The sequence below is a fragment of the Lynx canadensis genome, chromosome F1 (assembly GCF_007474595.2).
Source record: "Lynx canadensis isolate LIC74 chromosome F1, mLynCan4.pri.v2, whole genome shotgun sequence".
NCBI classification, from domain to species: Eukaryota; Metazoa; Chordata; class Mammalia; order Carnivora; family Felidae; genus Lynx; species Lynx canadensis.
The window spans coordinates 32,678,044-32,695,897 of record NC_044319.2 but is presented as its reverse complement, the minus strand read 5'-3'; the positions used below and the strand labels follow the sequence as shown (position 1 = coordinate 32,695,897).

Sequence of the window (17,854 nt, the reverse complement as noted above, 5' to 3'; positions counted from 1 at the left end):
CAGGCTCTGGGCTGATGGCTCAGAGCCTGGAGCCTGTTTCCGATTCTGTGTCTCCTTCTCTCTCTGCCCCTCCCCAATTCATGCTCTGTCTCTCTCTGTCCCAAAAATAAATAAAAACGTTGAAAAAAAATTAAAAAAAAAATGCGTAAGTATACAACACAGTATCGTTAACTACAGGCACTGGGTCGTACAGCAGACCTCTAGAACTTATTCATCTTGCATAACTGTAACTTTATGCTCATTGAACAGCACCTCTTCATTCCACTACCCCCACCCTTCAGCAACCAACATTCTGCTTTCTGCTTCTGTGAGTGTGACTTTTTTAGATATCTCATGTATGTGGAATCATGCAGTATTTGTCTGTGCCTGGCTTATTTCATTCAGCCTCATGTCCTCCAGGTTCATCCATGTTGTCACATAATGGCAGGATTTCCTTCTTTTTTAAGGGCGAATAATTCTGCATTGTATGTGTATACCATGAGCACTTTAGGATTAGTTTGTCAAGCTCCACAAAGAAACCTATTGAGATTTTGACTGTTACTGCATTTAATCTACAGGTCAATCTGGAGAGGATATGACAAAATTGGGCTTTCTAATACATTAATGTGGTATATCTATGTAGCACTTCTCAGTTTGCCTCAGTAATATTCATAGTGTTCTGTGTAGAGGCCTCACATATCATTTGTACATTTATTCCTGGATATTTTATATCTTATGTTCTAACAGATGCTATTTTTGAATAAATTCTATTTTCAAAGTTTAGTTGGTATATAACAATGTGTTGATTTATAGTTTTTATCTTTGTATGCAATTGTAATTCATCTGTGCACTTGTTTAGATTTCAGGTACACATAGTTACATAATAGGCACATAAGGAGTTTTATCTCCTCCCCTCCAAATCTTTTTTTCATAGCTTTTCTTTCCTTTTCCTTTACTTCCTTTTCCTTCATTTCCTCTTTTCTCTTCTCCTCTCTTCTCTTTTCTTCTCTTCTTTTCTTTTTCCCTTCCCTTCTTTCCTTTCCTTTCCTTTCCTTTCCTTTCCTTTCCTTTCCTTTCCTTTCCTTTCCTTTCCTTTCCTTTTCTTGCCCTTAGAAGGCTAGTAAGGCTTTCCGTAGCTTTTCTTTCCTTTTCTTTTACTTCCTTTTCCTTCATTTCCTCTTTTCGCTTCTCTTCTCCTCTCTTCTCTTTTCTTCTCTTCTTTTTCTCTTCTCTTCTCTTCTGTTCTGTTCTCTTCTCTTCTCTTCCTTTCTTTTCTTTTCTTGCCCTTAGTAAGGCTAGTAAGGCTTAGTAAGCTAAGTAAGGCTAGTAAGGCTCAGTAAGGCTTCGTGAGTAGAATCTCCACTACAATGTTAACTAGAAGTGGTAATGGTTGGCATTATTGTCACATCCCCAATTTCAAAGGGGAAACACCCAAAAATTTTTCTATTAAGTATGATATTATATATTGCTAGATTTGGTTTGCCAGTTGTTTATTTAGGGTTTGAAATCAAAGTTCATGAATGAGAAAATCCTGTATTTTTTTTTTTTAAATAATGTCCTTGTCAGGCTTTGTCTTTAAGGTTTTGCTAGAGTCTTGAAGTAAAACTAGAGAGTGTTTCCTCTTTCCCCATCTGGAAGAGTTTTCATAAGATTAGCAGTATTAATTAGAATTCACCAGTGAAGCCATCTACCTAAAGTTTTTTAGTTTTGTTTTTTGTTTGTTTTGGAAAGGTTTTTAGTTATAAATTCAATTTTTTCAGTAACACTATTTAGATACTTTATTTCTTCTTGTGTGCATTTTGGTTAGTTGTAGTTTTCCAGGAATCTATCCATTTCATCAGAATTTCAAATTTGTTGGAAGAAATTTTTTTTTACCTTCCTTTTATGTCTTTATAATCCATAGCATAGGTAGTGACGTCTCCGTTTTCATTCCTGTTTTTTGTGCCTTCTCTCTTTCTTCTTAAATTGGACTCTCCAGTGTTTATTTTTATTACTCTTTTCTGATAACTTGTCTTCATTATGATTTAGTTACCATGGGCTATTTCCAAATATATAGGGCACTTTTTCCTCTTTACTAGAAGATAGTTTTGATTTCTACCTGATTAAAAGACCTATCCTGAAAGAGTCCTGCCATTTAAAAATCTTTGCTCTTTGCTTTATTTTTGTAATTAGTTTTGTAAAACTACCACTGTGTGCTTGAAAAAATGTGTATTTCATAGTTGTGGGGTATGGTGTTCTACAGATTACCCTTAGGTCAGTTTTGCTTATTGTGATATTCAAATCTTCTACATTTTTACTGCATTTATTTGTCTATCTGTTTGGTCAGTTACTGAAAGAAGTATGCTCAAGTTATCCCCATTAGTTGTTGATTTGCCTACTTCTCTTTCTAGTTCTGGCAAATTCTGCTTTCTGTATTTTAAGCACCTGTTACTAAGTGCTTGCAAATTTGGAGTTACCTTATCTTCCTGGTAAAATGAAAGTTCAAATTGAGCTTACTCTTCCTCGTTATTGCCTTTAAGCTAACCTTGACTTATACTGATCTATCTATACCAATTTTCTCTTGGTTATTATTTGCATGATAAGTAATTTCCCATCCTTTTAAACTTTCTATATCTCAGTTTTACATATTGACTTACAAGTAGCAGAACTTTTTGTCTTGTTTATTTAATCAAAGTTTTCCACTCTGTGTCATTAAAGACACAGTAAAGACATTTATGCTTAATGTAATTGAGCCTAAGTCTGTGTCAGTCTTTAAGGTTAATAAGTCTTTAAACAACAATTTTTCACATTCCAAAAATAGTTCACTGACACCTATGAGTTTAAGAAGTTTGTCCTTTCTGATCTGTATATAAATACATGGGGATTTATGAAACCTACTCATGTCCTATTATTTCTTTGACTGCTGTGTAATGAAAAGAGATCCAGAGACTAAAATATGCTAAGAACAACACTTCGAATCTAGCTTTTTGGGAATTTTGCTTGCAACTCTTGTCTTTATTGTGATTTACCCAATTGTAATGACACAGCATTTATGCTGTATCTCTTAATATATCTTTTTTTTTCTTTTTTTTAAAGATACTATAAAGATTTCATTCTTGATTACAGGGCTGTGACTCCCAAATGAGCATGTCAGAAATGTCCTGTAGCGAAAGTACATCCTCATGCCAGTCTCTTGAACATGGCTCCGTTCCAGAAATCCTCATTGGCCTGCTTTACAATGCCACAACTGGCAGACTATCAGCAGAAGTGATAAAAGGCAGCCACTTCAAAAACTTGGCAGCAAACAGACCACCCAGTGAGTAAAAAAAAAAAAAAAAATTTTTTTTTTAATTCTTCTGTTTTCTGCACTTATGGGACTCTCAGTGTTAAGGGCCTCAGTCCTATCATTTAGTCTTAACTGATCAAAATGAAATGGTGTAATAATCATCAGCTAATCTGTTTCATGCTTTCTATTTCCAGTCATTTGGGAAGTAGAAAAATTTGAAATTCAAAATATTAATTGTAAGGAGACAAGACTTTTAATTTTTCATAGTGCCTGCCGAATAAATTATCCCTATCATAGCCATTATCTTCCAGTGCTAGAAAAAGTTACAGGGTTTTTTTAAAGTTAAGAATATTCCACAGATACGATCACAGGAATCTGTATGGCTGTTGTTGTCAACTTAAGATTGATGTTGTATTTTCTGTCTGCATGCAGTACTATGAACTAATGTTTATACTTCTATATTTTTTTCTCTTTTCTCCCCTATGATAATTTAAGAAGAAACTGCTTCTTCACAGTTTTCCTCCCTTAATGTTATAAATCGGTACTGCCTGCAGTCTTTTCTTAAATGGCGTGGCTTTGCCTTTACCAGGACAAACAGAATAAGGAATAGTTTGATATTTCCCCTAGACACTAGGAAAGGCAAGTGAGAAGGTATGCCTCTGCTCTGGTCCCTATGCCTTTCACTCCCCTCTCCTTGTCTCTCTTCCCGCTCACAGGCATGGGGGCGGATTATGGGAGTACAGAGAGACTGTCAGTACACCTCCCTAAATGTCTATTGATATCTGCAGAAATAAGCTAGGAATGTAGCAGCTTCTTTATACTCTCTAAAACTAAGGCTGTTAGTGCCCTAAACAATTGAAAGGAAATCTTAACTAGTAATGGCCACCTTAAATTTGCTTAAAGATTTCCCACAGACTTGCTTAAAAGCCATCTTTTACTCCAAGTATTAAATAATTATTGGAGGGGAAACTTTTTCTACCCTTGAATTAAATGAACTTTACCTCCCAATGTCCTAAACATTGTCTTTTCAACTTAAGTGAAAAGTCATAAAAATATATTTGATTTTCCCTAAGTAATATTGGAAACCTTGCTTCTTACAGACATCATGGAATGTATCTCTTCCTGAATTAAAAGTCAGAAGGCCAAAATTATGTTCATATTTCTACCCTTGGATGAATAACCTAACTCCCCCTAAGTCTGTTTCCTCATATGTGAAATTAAGGTTGTGTCTTTCACAGGGTTATCTAAGACTGAAGTCAGACGAAGGTGCATAAAAGAGGGATGGAATTATTATTGTCCCCCAATTCAGAGGGGGGAAGGAAGCAATTACTAGAATAAACAACTTTGGAAGTGTGGCCAGGGTTATCTTTATTGATACCTATTTAGAATGCAAACTCACGTGGCCTGGCCTGGAAAGTACCTTAAATGAACAAACTTTGCAGGCAGGAGATAAGGAGCATGGTGAGGCACATGCCAGATGCAAGATGCATGCCCAGCCTCAAGACATGCAAATCGAAAACTTCTGAACACTGTAACAGATAAACAAAATAAGTATGTGGGGTTACATCCGGCCAGCAGCTATCAGTTTGCCATTTGTGCTTTAGCTAACAGTTTGATTTTTTGACAAATACTCAGTTTGAAATACTAAAAAATAGCAGAATGGAATGATATGCTTGCCTTTCTGTCCTTGCTGTACCCACTCTGATAGAAACAGAGAAACACTAACCAGAGCTAAAATGAAGAGAGCGGAGGTGGATAATAAACAGGGTGAGAGGTTATAATGCATCCAAACTTAGAGTAGGTGAGGGTTAGTTAGAGCAATTCATGGAATAAAACAATTTAAAGTAGAACAATTCTATTTCAGAATTAGATCGTCAGCATCAGGGTGGTTAATGGTGTTAACTGGGAAGCAGCTAGTAGGTAAAAAAGTCAACATTAAAATTAATTGTAAGAAGTGGAGTATTTATAAAGTAATGTATCAGTTTGTCGTATACTGTATACATTATATAAGATGGTGACCCTTTGTATATACCTGGTTGTAGGCCTTGAACTGTGTTATCGACTGAATAATCGAAAGAAACGTGGGGACATTCAAGAGCAAAAATTTTGACAGTTCTATTTTCTTTTGTTTAACTTACCTTTATATTACATTGAAAGTAATAGAAGTATTTGAAATATTTAATATTGCATGGATAGACTTCAAAACTTAGCATAATAATAATTATATAATGACTTTTATTCAGTCTTTTATAGTCTGATAATTTGCATGATTCTATGTTCAATGTGCTTTAGACCAAGAGGATATCATTATAAAGATGTACCCCTTTAAAACAGTGTAATTTTTGTTTAAGATTACACAATGACCTTAAAAATTCTCATTCCATGAAATTTACCCAACAACCCTTTTGTTCAGCCCTCTGCCTCAATTAAAATGCTGAAGTTTTGTGTTCTTCCACCCCAGTGAACAGTGTTTCCTCTTTAATTCTAACCTTTGACCCTCTTTCACCCAACAATTGACATCTGGTCATTATTTCTTTTACTGCTTTCCACCCCCTGTTGTCAGATGGACTGTTCTGTTGTCTAAAACACTTGATAGGTGGACAGGTTTATATAATCCGAGGTGAGTTCCTGTAGAGGCTAATTGGATGTTGTCTTTTCATGCAAAAACAAAATACCCTAAAACTTGCCAGCAGTGAAGCTGTCCACCATGTTGGTTTCCAAAACAAAATGCACATTTATTATCTGTGGTACTTTAAATAAAACTAACTTAGAATTTATCTCTGATTATGGATGATGGTATTCAGAGTATGTATAAAATAAGCAAAACTTTTTAAATTAACGGTTTTATTTTTCATTTATTGTATTTTGATTCATATAATAGATATTTCATGAGAAATATTGCAATTGTCATTAAAATTAATTGAAATTTTGATATGAAGTACACATGATGGATCACCATGCTGAAGGTCATTTGCATGAGTCTAACCAACTTGAAAACACAGTTGTTTGAAGAGAGGGTTTATCTTCCAAATAACCAGGCGATGAACTGTTATGTTTCACTTTGTACACGAAACATCACATCAGTTTTTTTTCTAATTCATGAAAATAGTTAAGAATACCATACTTTAAATTTCACATTCAATTATGCCAAAAAAGAATCCCTGTAGTATTTTAACTACCCAAAAAGCACATTAAATGTACTCTTGCATGAAACCAGGAGAAAGTTTTACTTGATTTGCTAAACTTTGAACCCTAATGCATTTGGCTTCATTTTGGCCCTTTTAAATGTTTTTAAAATATATTTAAAAACCACATCCATGCAGAGATTTTTTTGACATTTCATCCTAAGCTGTTTTGATGTCATCTTTGCATTCTTGTCTTCTTTTCCTCTTTTCCATTTGCCTTCATTTCTATTTGTTTGTTTATTCTTATTCTCTGAAAACACAGTGGAATGCTTTACAGTGTTGTGGCTAATTGAGCTTGCTAAGTGTTTATTAATGCTATGACGTCCTGCTTAGTGAAGCTAAATGGGGATGGGGTTGGACAGGGGTGGGAGTGGGAGGTCAAGGCTGGGGAGCGGGGGTGGGGGAGAGGGGAAGCGGAGGGTGGGAGGGTGGAGGAAGGATTATGAGGTATACCTTTAAATTCTAACCATAACGTAGAAATAGCGAGGTTAAGATATTATGACCCACAAAAGATTTTCTGCCTACCTAGCATTCTCTGTACTTGGCACATTGAATAAGCATCTACATCAAAATGGAATCAGTTGAAATTCCATGAAACATGGTATACACCATATCCTTATAAAGTATAAATACTTAATGTTCTCGGCAGATGTCACAAGTAAGGTGTCTTGAGTTTGTTTCAAATGATATTTGTGGTATGTTGTTGTTTTTTTCCTTAGATACGTATGTTAAATTAACTCTCCTGAATTCCATGGGTCAAGAGATGTCCAAATGCAAGACATCCATCCGCAGAGGGCAGCCTAATCCAGTATACAAGGAAACATTTGTTTTTCAAGTGGCCCTGTTTCAACTTTCTGATGTGACACTCATACTGTCTGTGTATAACAAACGCAGCATGAAAAGGAAAGAGATGATAGGCTGGATTTCTTTAGGTCTGAACAGCTCTGGAGAAGAGGAGCTCAATCACTGGACTGAAATGAAAGAGTCGAAGGGACAGCAAGTGTGTAGATGGCATGCGTTACTAGAGTCATGATGAATAGGATAAACAAGCAATTACAGTCCAAGGCAGCATTATTTCTGATTGCAGCATTGCTGTTTTTACCTAGTCACCATTAGAAGAGCTGTTCTTTGAAGCGTCATCCTCAACCTTCTACCAGAATGCTTTAAATTGTGTGGAAAGAGCGTCTAATCCTGACATAAAGGAAGAAAAGATGTGTCTCTGGTAGAGCTTGTTTGGGAAATGAGAAACTTACATCATCACAGTTAACAGTTCTCCAGAGTTTTAAGAACATGCTTTTGGTTTGAAGTTAATTTCACTTTAGCAAAGAGCCAGGACTTTCATGAAAAATCAAAATTGTAACCGATTTTTTAAAATCAGAATCCTTAGTTGCAACACTGTTGTAGTGTCCTCTCCCCCCCCCCCCCCGCCGCCCCCGCCCCCGCAAACGCTAACCAGGAAACACGTATTTTGACTGGCTTGTCACTGGGGTTGGTAATGTTCTTTAATCTGAAGAAATACGTCTCCGGCTCTGTCATGAGGCATATCTAACGGCGAAGGGTTTCAATTACATAGAAAACACTTTCATTTCAGATATTTTTCCTTTGTGCACTTAGTTTCCTTGTGCCTCAGTTCTTCTTAATAGCACTAAATCTTAAGTGCAAGCGAGTCTTCATTTTCATAAAGGAATTTTTTTTATATGTCACTTTGGAAAAAAAAAAGCTCATTTCTTCATTTGCCTCTGCTTTTGCCTGATCCAAAGAGACCCAGTTCCTGTACTGGTCCCTTGCAAGTCTTTTAGACAGGTTGTCCTGTAGAACTACGTAACTTTCTGTTGAAAGCACTTTCTGTATTCCTGTATTCCAATGTAGGAAGCTAATAGAGCAGGACTTTAACATTTCTTTCCACGACTGACTCTTTAAAATTGTAGTAACGTGAAAATACATTTTTTACAAACTAAAAAAAATAGTAGATAAGCTGTTGAAAATCGAAAACAATTCAAGTTCAAGAGAATTTTAATTTTAATTATCTGCTCTGAGAACTTCGTAAACAACACTGCATAAAGCAGGTAGCATTCAAATAAGAAACTGTTCTCTCTCAGTCTTCTTCACTCTTGAATTTGTACTTGTGATATAAAGACTCTCCAGTTCTCAGTTTGAGTCAGAACATCATATTAAAAACAGTTCTGAGATTCCTTATGAAATTTCTAGTGACTTGTGACTAGATTTTATGAAATTTACAGATACGTTCTTCAACGTGATGTCATCCTGTGCCTTTCATGTAAGTTAAATTTGCTCATACAGCTTGAAAGTTGTATTTGCAAAATTAGGCCTTCGATTTTTATAAATGTAAAGATTCCTCAGAACAGTGTCACAAGATCTTTATTTCCTCTGAAGTCTGTAAAAGTTGTATAATGTGCTAATTTTTTTAAATGGCAAGGCGTTTCCATTTGTTGTTTTTATATTTAGAACTCTTATTAATCAGGAATATTATAAGCTGTTCTCTTTTTAATTTCGCTTCTTACCCAGTATATAATTTTATGCATATACTTTATTAAATAGAATGTTTTGTATATATGAAAAATATTTTCTTTCTCTCTTTCTGATTTCTAATTAAACTAGACAAAAACATACTATTTACCAATTACCAAAAAGCACTATGCCATTGTTCCCAGACCCAACTTAGTACTATATATTATGGTAAGCTAGGACCTGTTATTACCACAATAACAAAACCATGCATAGACATTATCACATCAGCTTGGCTCTACTGAAAAGGCCTTAAAAGAAATCCAAAAAGACAGTGAACTCCTAATATTTTTTAGTTTAAAAAATGGCAGCTCTATGCATTCATAACATGAATTAGAAGATAAAATACAAATGCCATATTGGGTGACATGAGGTTTAAGAATGTATGTTACAGAGTTGCATTAAAGGGAAAGATCTATTCTTTTATTGTTACACTAATAAGTGTTTTCCAGGTTTTTTTATAGATGAGTTATGTTATAAAGTTAGAATGTGCATCAAATGGTGAACTCTCTTGCATACATATTTTCAGCAGTGGAAAGAGATTTAAAGGTGGGGTGGGGTTAGGGAACGCAGACCTTACTGGGAAACTGGATTTAAGCATTCAATGCTACAAGTATCTCTTCTGGCTTCACAACAACGGACTGCATTGCTAAGAACTGAGATTTTCTTAATGAGAAGAGTCATATTTGTAGCTGTGACAAAGCCTAATCAATAATCAAACATATTATGAGACCAGTGTGGTGCTTTCTCCTTCACTGACGGAAAGACCTAACTAGCTGTTATTTGCTAAATCTGTCTTTCTGCAGACTCAGTCCAGAATTGTGCATGTGCTTTGATCTATCTTTATGGGGTTATCTGGTGTAGATATCAAGTCCAATGACTTAAAAATTAATCAACAATTTTAAAACTTTTCATGAAGGACCCTACCTCCACCCCAGCTGCCAAGTCCTCAAAGATTATGAATTATGTGTACGTGTATCTGTATACACACACACCTACATGCATACTACACACATACACACACATACACACACACACACACACACACACACACACACACGAAAAGGTGAAGGTGCCCTGGCTTTTTCAGATAACTAATTAATTAGAAACCCATTGATCAAGTTTATGGATTGTTTTTTCTCCTCTCTGTATTTACTAGAAATTAAATTTGGTTTTGGGTGCTATTTGCTGCCATTCTCCTCCACACACAGCAAAATATATATCTTTGTACCTTGTGGATTGACACAACTTAGAGTAATTACTCCCCCAAATTTGTCTATTCTTTTAGAAAAAGATTAAATAGGTCTCGAGAGACCCACTTCACTCTACTGAATCTAATGTACAAGACAGTACTACTGCTCTTTTGTGTGCTTAAATTTGCATGAAAGCATAAAGGCAAAATTTTATATCTCAGTGATTTACAGCAAATAGGAGCCCACTGGTGGGCAGCAGGTGTTGTCTCAGAAACTTGTGAAAAAGACAACCCACTTTCTTATTGTTCTCTTAAAACCCCCTAAGTTCTTTAATAAAGTGAGATAGTCCAAATATGGCAATTGACTGGCATTCATGGGAGCTTCTGAGGCTGGAATTAGAGGCTTTATCTGTCTCCCAGATGAGCTGCAAAACGTAGTCATTTCTTACTGCCCAGGAAACAAAGTGTGTTTCAAATCAGTAAAAAATTTGGTTAGTATACTATCCTCTTACCTTTCAGAGGCTTTCTTCTGTAACCTTGTGTCTTCTGTACTGTCCACATTTTGTGTGAAATCCGTTTGACTATCTTACTGCTATGTATCCAGTGAATTCTCAATAATGTTGTATTTAGTGACAAAAGTAATAAATTGGACCACGATTTTAACAAGGAAAAACCAATAAGAAAACATCTAAGCTACCTTGATTAGCATATGCATGCTTAGGTGTAGGACCTGGTAGGGTGGTTTCATCCAACCTAGTGCAGATGACCAGGGCTACATGTTAAATCATTTTCTCAATACCACATCATTATTTTCATTTATTTATCAAGTGAATCAGAAGCATAATCAATGACCGCAAAGTAAGATAGCACCAATGGGGGAATAGGTCATAGAATTAAGGATGGTCTTTAAGATGACAATGGAAACCAAATGATATCAGAGCTTTTCAAGTGAACTGAGAGGCTATTTGAAGGTATAAATTTTAGATGAAGTAAGAGCAGTAGTCATCAAATTTTTCCAGGTGTGAATAGAAATAACACAAATCCACCCACATAAAATTGCCGTTTGCCCACAAGGACTAGATGGTCAATTCATAGAGATTTTTCTCGTTGATAGTTATTACATTATTTCACACTAATTATTATCCAAAGCCTTTATTTCTTGTTTTGTTTTGTTTTTTTCCATTCACCATTCCCAGTTCACCTATGGCCTGCACTGGAGGTAGCCGTCATTATCGTCACCAGTCAAACTCCATATTGAGCAGAAAGTTAAATACATTATGAGACATTTTTTTAATTAACTTTAAAGTAGCATCTGTGCCCACCAAAATGTATAATAAGATGATGATAACTTCTATAATTAAGTTCTAGCGTAGTAACTTATTATTTTGTTTGATTCTCACAACAGTGCTATGAACTAGGTAATATTTTCACATCTTATAGCCGAAGAAACTGCAGCATAGGGGTTAAGCAGACTTGCCCAAGGTCATCCAGTAAGCAAATAGTAGATCGAGGATTAGAATCCAGCTGTAAATTACTCTAAAACCTATACTACACATACTGCAATCGCACCCCTTTTTACTAGTTGCAAGAAAAACAGAACAACATTATATTCACCAGTAATGCCACCCACCTAAATGGAATGGCAGAACTGGAAAAAGAGAAGAACAAAACAGAGCTTGGGAAAGAGAAATACAAGACAAAGAAGAAAAGAAGATCAGATTTTTTTTTTCTTCTCAGGATATAAATGGTACTTCTGTGTGATAGTTTGTAGATGACTTTGATTTCCAGGGACTTGGAGATTAATTTACTCCACAAGTTTAGCCTATGCTTATATTCTGAAAGTATGTTATTCAATTTGTTCTCCTTGTCCAGTTTTGGGAATCCAAGATACTTTAATTGTATATGATCCCCTTTCTACCCCATGATGGAGATATCCTGTATCCTTTAGCAGGTATCTCGCCCATATCAGTGGTGAGAGGAATGACTTCTGTCTTCCTCTGTGCTCTCATTGTACTTTATTTATGTTTCTTACATACTCATTATTAAGGTTTAACCGCATTACAGCTTATTTTATTATATGTTTTTCTTTCTCCCTTAATATGAGTTAATGCCTTGTCTTACTATCTTTATGTGCCCTGTGCTCATAGTAGGCACATAATAAATACTGAATCGAGCTAAATTTCCTACAGAAGAAATCAATGATACTGTTATATAGGTCTCTGTTTTTTATGAATTTTATGCAGTGCATGGATTTATTTATTCCTTTATTTTACATATATTTATAAGAGCACCTACTATGTGTAATGTATTGTTCTAAGTGCTACAGATGCAGAGATAGTATATTAGATAGACAAAGTCTCTGCCCTCACAAAGCTTGCATCCGAAGGTGAGAAGATAGCCGCAGAATGATACACATTTAGTAGAGGAGTACAACATGGGATCAGAAAAATCTTCCTGGAGAAAATTACCCTTTAGTTGGATCTTAAAGAATAAACACAGATTAGATTGCCATCAAGGAATATATTCTCTCCAAGGGCAAAATTTGAAACAACTATAGTGTGCCCCAAACTATCGTGTGTTTTAAGAATTATTTTGAGAGCTTAATTTGTATTCCAAAGCCCCACCTCGAGAGATTTTTGTTTTATTTGGTCTGGAGTGAAACCTATGAATCTGTATTTTATTAAGCTTCCCAGGAAATTCTGCCTGAGTTACCTTGGTGTAGAATATTGAGCTCATGATAGAGAATTACTGACAGCAATGTTTCAGCATCCACAGATTAAATTTAAGATAAGAGTGAGGTTAAGACTAGGATTAGGGCTTTTGATCTTTTATTTGTGCTTCCTTAAAAAGAAAAATATTTAATGAAAACATTAAAAGCGATATTTAATCATGAGTCCCTGTACTTTCACATTCAACATAACTTTTTCAAAGTGTTCCGTGGTATATAATAAATTCTATTATGTTGGTTTTATGATTCCTGAAAATTACTTTGGATTATTATTCAAATATTTCCCTGTGAACTGTCTTTACAGTGATAAATATAAGGCAGAGAGTCTGAGGAGATATTTGCCTCGCTGTCTCTCTCTGTCAGTATTCTCCTTGAAATGAGACTGACCTGTAGGTAAGTTTTGTAGTTAACAGCTGAAGGTGGTGGCATTTTTCATTCCTGTGCAGAATAAGGTCTGTTGCCTTTTATTGTCATCTTAAATGGCTTCTCTGTCTTCACACTCATCCTGGATTCTTCACTGGCAACACCAGTGTTTCTGTCACCTCTTTTCTAATCTCTATTTCCTTGATGGTTTTTGCTCTTTCTTAGGATCTTTTATTTCAAATATCAAGTTGATACAGCAGCCTCGGGTCTTTCTCGTCTCTAAAGATAAATGCTGTGTATTAGGTTCATCTGAGTTTCTGTTTTCCGTCATTTAAAATGTCGCTGTACCTTCTTCTCTGGTGTAATATTTTGCATGAATATATTTTACATGTTGGAAGTTTTTTCCCCCAACAAAGATCTGTGATTAACCCACTGAAAAATGCAGCTAATTGAGTATTTGAAATAATGTGGTATGGAATTGGGCTGTTTTGTAACTGCTGCTGTATCATTGTGTTTGGTCTGGTCATAATGCAAGTTTAATGTGAAAGTGTATAATAGACTAGAATTATTAGCCCATTGTCAAAAATGAAACTTGTTCTTTCTCTCCACATTTAGACAAGTATGTTTCATTTTATTTTTATTTATTTATTTACTTATTTAAGACAGGTAATGTTTCTTTTTAAAATTGTTCTTTTTCTCTTCCTCTGTGCCTTTCTCCCCCACTTGCATTCATGTGCATTCACATTAAATACCAGAGTTCATCAAAGCTGAGTAATACCTATCGAAAAGTGATACCTGGACTTTTTTTTCCTTAGTCACAGGGATCAGACAGGTTTTGTCTAAGACTAGAGAGAGCAAAGCATGGTCATATGTAGCCACTAGAGGTTAGCTGTTGCTCTGGTGATTATTGTTGTACTTTGCCTCCACGAGTGTAAAGTACTCTAGGATGTTGTGTGGGTTGGGGGCAGAGAAGGAAACTTGATTATTAATCTAACAAAAGTTTGGCATAATTTTATCATGGAATCTCAACCGTTAGCACATAAATATTTCTAAATAACTGAAAACAAAGTCACTGCTATGGCAATAGTTTTGCAAGATTTTTGACATTATTTCAATGTCAGTCTGACAGTCTGTATCTTAAATTGTCCTATTATTTGAGTTTCCTTCTACACCCTTTTCTTTATTATTCTGATTAGTATTTGATGTTTGAGCTTGTCTTTTAAATATTCAAGACTACTTTAAAAAGAAAACCCTTACTACCTTTCTGTTTATTCCTTTAACATGTGATCTCTCACCTGACACATTGTTTTTAAAATGAATACCCAATACATGAAATGCAATACCCCATTATACACTGAAAAAATAATCTTATGAAATTTGTTTATAGATTCAGATATTGCTGGAATGCTTATTTCCATAAATCTAAGCAGTTAATATTAAATATGACTATTCTGTGCTAATGAGAAAAAATAGGAATTTTCCCATATCTCTAAGACTGATTGCTTATCTTGCCTCACATCTCGTTGAAGGGGGTGGCTGTGAACTTCTTACCAGCACTTGTCTGTCGGTTTCTGAGTGTGCTCACGTCCTCCACACGCTATTGTTTTCAGTAACAACCAAACCTTTTATACGCTGGGGGTAGGTCCTCACCAGTGATTCCTGTTCATAACCTTCATTAGTGTTGATGAAACTAATACATAACTACCAATAAGAGAAAAGACCCCTAAAGCCTAAAAGAACAATATCTTAGAGCCCTGGTGTAGGATGGCAACTTTAATACCTACAAGTGATCCTCTTTTTTTTCACTGTTATTTAAATTCTAGTTAACATATAGTGCCGTATTGGTTTCAGGAGTAGAATTTAGTGATTCATCACTTACATACAACACCAAGTTCTCATCATAGCAAGTGCCCTCCCTAATGCCCATCAGCCATCTTGTCCATCCCCACCCACCTCCCTCCATAAACCCTGATTCTAATCCTAATGGAGTGGAAGCCAACTTCTCAAAAATGAGATTTTAGGACATTATGTCCTAAATTTCCTCCGATTCCCTCCTTTTGGTCTTCTCTCTTTTGCTTGGACATTTTGTTTTTTAATTTTTGTGAGGAACGCTTAAAAAGCTGTTGTTTTAATGGTAACTGGACAGAATTTCAAAAAAGGAAAACTGAAGTAAAGACCATGGCATCGTAGGAAGGCTTGTGTTGGAGGAGGACGTGGAGATGGCATGTTTCTGTTGGGGCAGTCCTTCCGAATAAATATTGAGAACATTTACAACATTCTATAATTACGTCACATTTGTTTTGTGAGGGGAAACCAGGGTAGCTTTGCATATAAATCGGCTCGCTTAGTATTTAAGTATATTTAAACAATATTTGAAGCACAGCTAGAAAATAATGGTGATACTTCTAACAGTATTTTGAAATTATAAATAATTACTTTAAATTTACTAAGAGAAAAGTTTCCAATAGCAGCTTGCATTACAAAGTTAATTTATAATGTTTCTGCATAATTTGAATTAGATGATTTCTGTTTTTGTGGTGAAAATATAGTGGCAACAATTTTGAGGAATCTTTAAAACTATCATAGAGAGGACAGCTAACCTTTGGCTGGATTTCTACTAGAATTTTGAAAGAAGAAGTGTTATCCAAGTTCCTTTTCAGTTCAGTTAGTCTTGAAGAACCAGTTACTATATGAGCTTTAAGGGTCTTGATAAATGTTAGGATCTATTCCTTTTCTAAAACTCGTGATGTTCAGCACTGCTCAGTACTCTTGCATTGTGCTTTATTTCTCAAAATAATGTAATTTGTATGGAAAATTCAGTTAGCGGAATCTTATATTCAATATCCCCTTACTTTGCTTCTTTCCTTTCTTCCTATTTTCTTTTTTTTTTTTTTTTAGGCAAAGAAGCTTCCTTAATAGTATAGTTTCTACAGAGCTTTCTTACTTATTTTTCTAATAATGGATATAACAGTGTGATGAAGTTTAAATGCTCTGTGAGCAAAACTCTGTTAAACAACCTGAAGAAATGCACTGCTGATTAACATTTCCCTTGGTCTTAAATTGTCTCCAGCATATTTTCTAGTGACTGTATACCGTTAATGGATCTTATTAACATATACAAGTGTCTGTATGGTTATCAACAGTGTTGTACTATCGTCCCAGAATTCATTTGCTTTTGGGGTCAGAAATATAAACAGATGCGTGTGTGAAATGACCCATTTTATAGAATGAGCTTATATTTAATCATTTTCATGTAATTGAAAATGTGCTGTATGTGGCGTTTGATTCTCATGTCTACTTTTCTACTATCTACCCACCGATTGTCTCGGTGCCTTTTCCCTTTTGTATAATTGTATTACATAAAGAAATTGCTGACCTCTCTGTAAACAATATACAAACTGTTAAAATTATTAATCCAAGGAGATTTTAATGGCAGTTTGGTTTTCCAGAGAATAAATTTTTGTGTGGCTTAAAAGTTCCTTCTCTTCACCTTTCTGTAAGAAATCTCTTCACCTTTTAGCCCTCACCTGGAATGGGAAGCATCTGTCTTCTCAGATGAGCGTGCTCAAAAACCAGCCCTGATTCTTACCATGGACAAATAAGCATTAATAGGATTTTTACCCAAAATAATGTTGATCACATAAGCAAATATCGGATCGATACATGTAAATGTTATTAAGATCTCCAGTTTGAAAGGATTCTCATTTCAATGTGCTATAAAATATTGCTATCAAAATGTTTGAGTCATTTTCTTTAATTCTAAGTCAAATGTGACCTCCAAAGAAAATAGATTACAGACAACTTTAAACATTTTAAAATAATCTTCTTTAAAGTTCACAAATAAATCAAGAATGAAACAAAGTGGCTTTCAAAGGATCTCAGGATCTTTAGCTGGACTCTGTGTACTCATACCCTGTTCCCTAGCTTGGCTCTTTGAGTTACCGTGAACTTGTCCTACTTCATAGTGGTGTAATCAGTCTGTTTAACAAAATCATTTTGTATTTGACAATAGCAGTTTGTTGATTTTCAATTCTTTTTTTTCTAGGCATTTTCCCAAAGACCCTGAGTTTAGATATGTTTTCCATATTCCATTCCCATGTCCATTTTATTTCCAGCAACAAAGATTTTATAAAAACACACTTAACAAGCACTATTTTCCATATTGAAAAGAACTTTTAAACTTTCAGTGCTCTTAAAACTGACAGAAATTAACGTTGTTACGCTATCTAATCTCTGCCTTTGAATCCTTTGTTCCATAAATTAACCGGGAGCCTTTTTTAGTTAACTTTTTTAAGAGTACAACACCAATGCCCAATTTCCCTGGTTTAACTTTTTTTTTTTTTTGCAAGAGTTGCCTCTAGTGAAACACAATGAAAACATGAAACATTTCTGCTTAAAATAGGTTCATAATTGAATCTAAACTAAGTTTGAAGAACTTGTATCCCTTCCCAGTACTTGCTGCAGAATCCATCCCCTGCCCCCAGATATGTTGGGCTTCCATTATTAAAACATTTAAGGTTGAAGGGCAAAAATAATAGACTTGCTTATGAGTTTACTCCAAAAAAGTGATATTCGTTTGGGTCACGGCTTACTGTCTTTCACAGAATTGCAATTGA

At 35.1% G+C, this 17,854-nt stretch overlaps 1 protein-coding gene across 1 annotated transcript in view; it reads left to right on the top strand.

Annotated features, from left to right (window-relative positions):
- SYT14 (synaptotagmin 14) overlaps nt 1–7,832 on the top strand; it is a 142,434-nt gene extending 134,602 nt beyond the window's left edge. The window contains 2 exon segments of the mRNA XM_032591847.1: nt 3,085–3,274; nt 7,149–7,832. Of these exon segments, the coding sequence (XP_032447738.1) occupies nt 3,085–3,274; nt 7,149–7,462 (504 nt within the window). The 3' untranslated portion in view covers nt 7,463–7,832.
- The last annotated feature ends 10,022 nt before the right edge of the window (nt 7,833–17,854 follow it).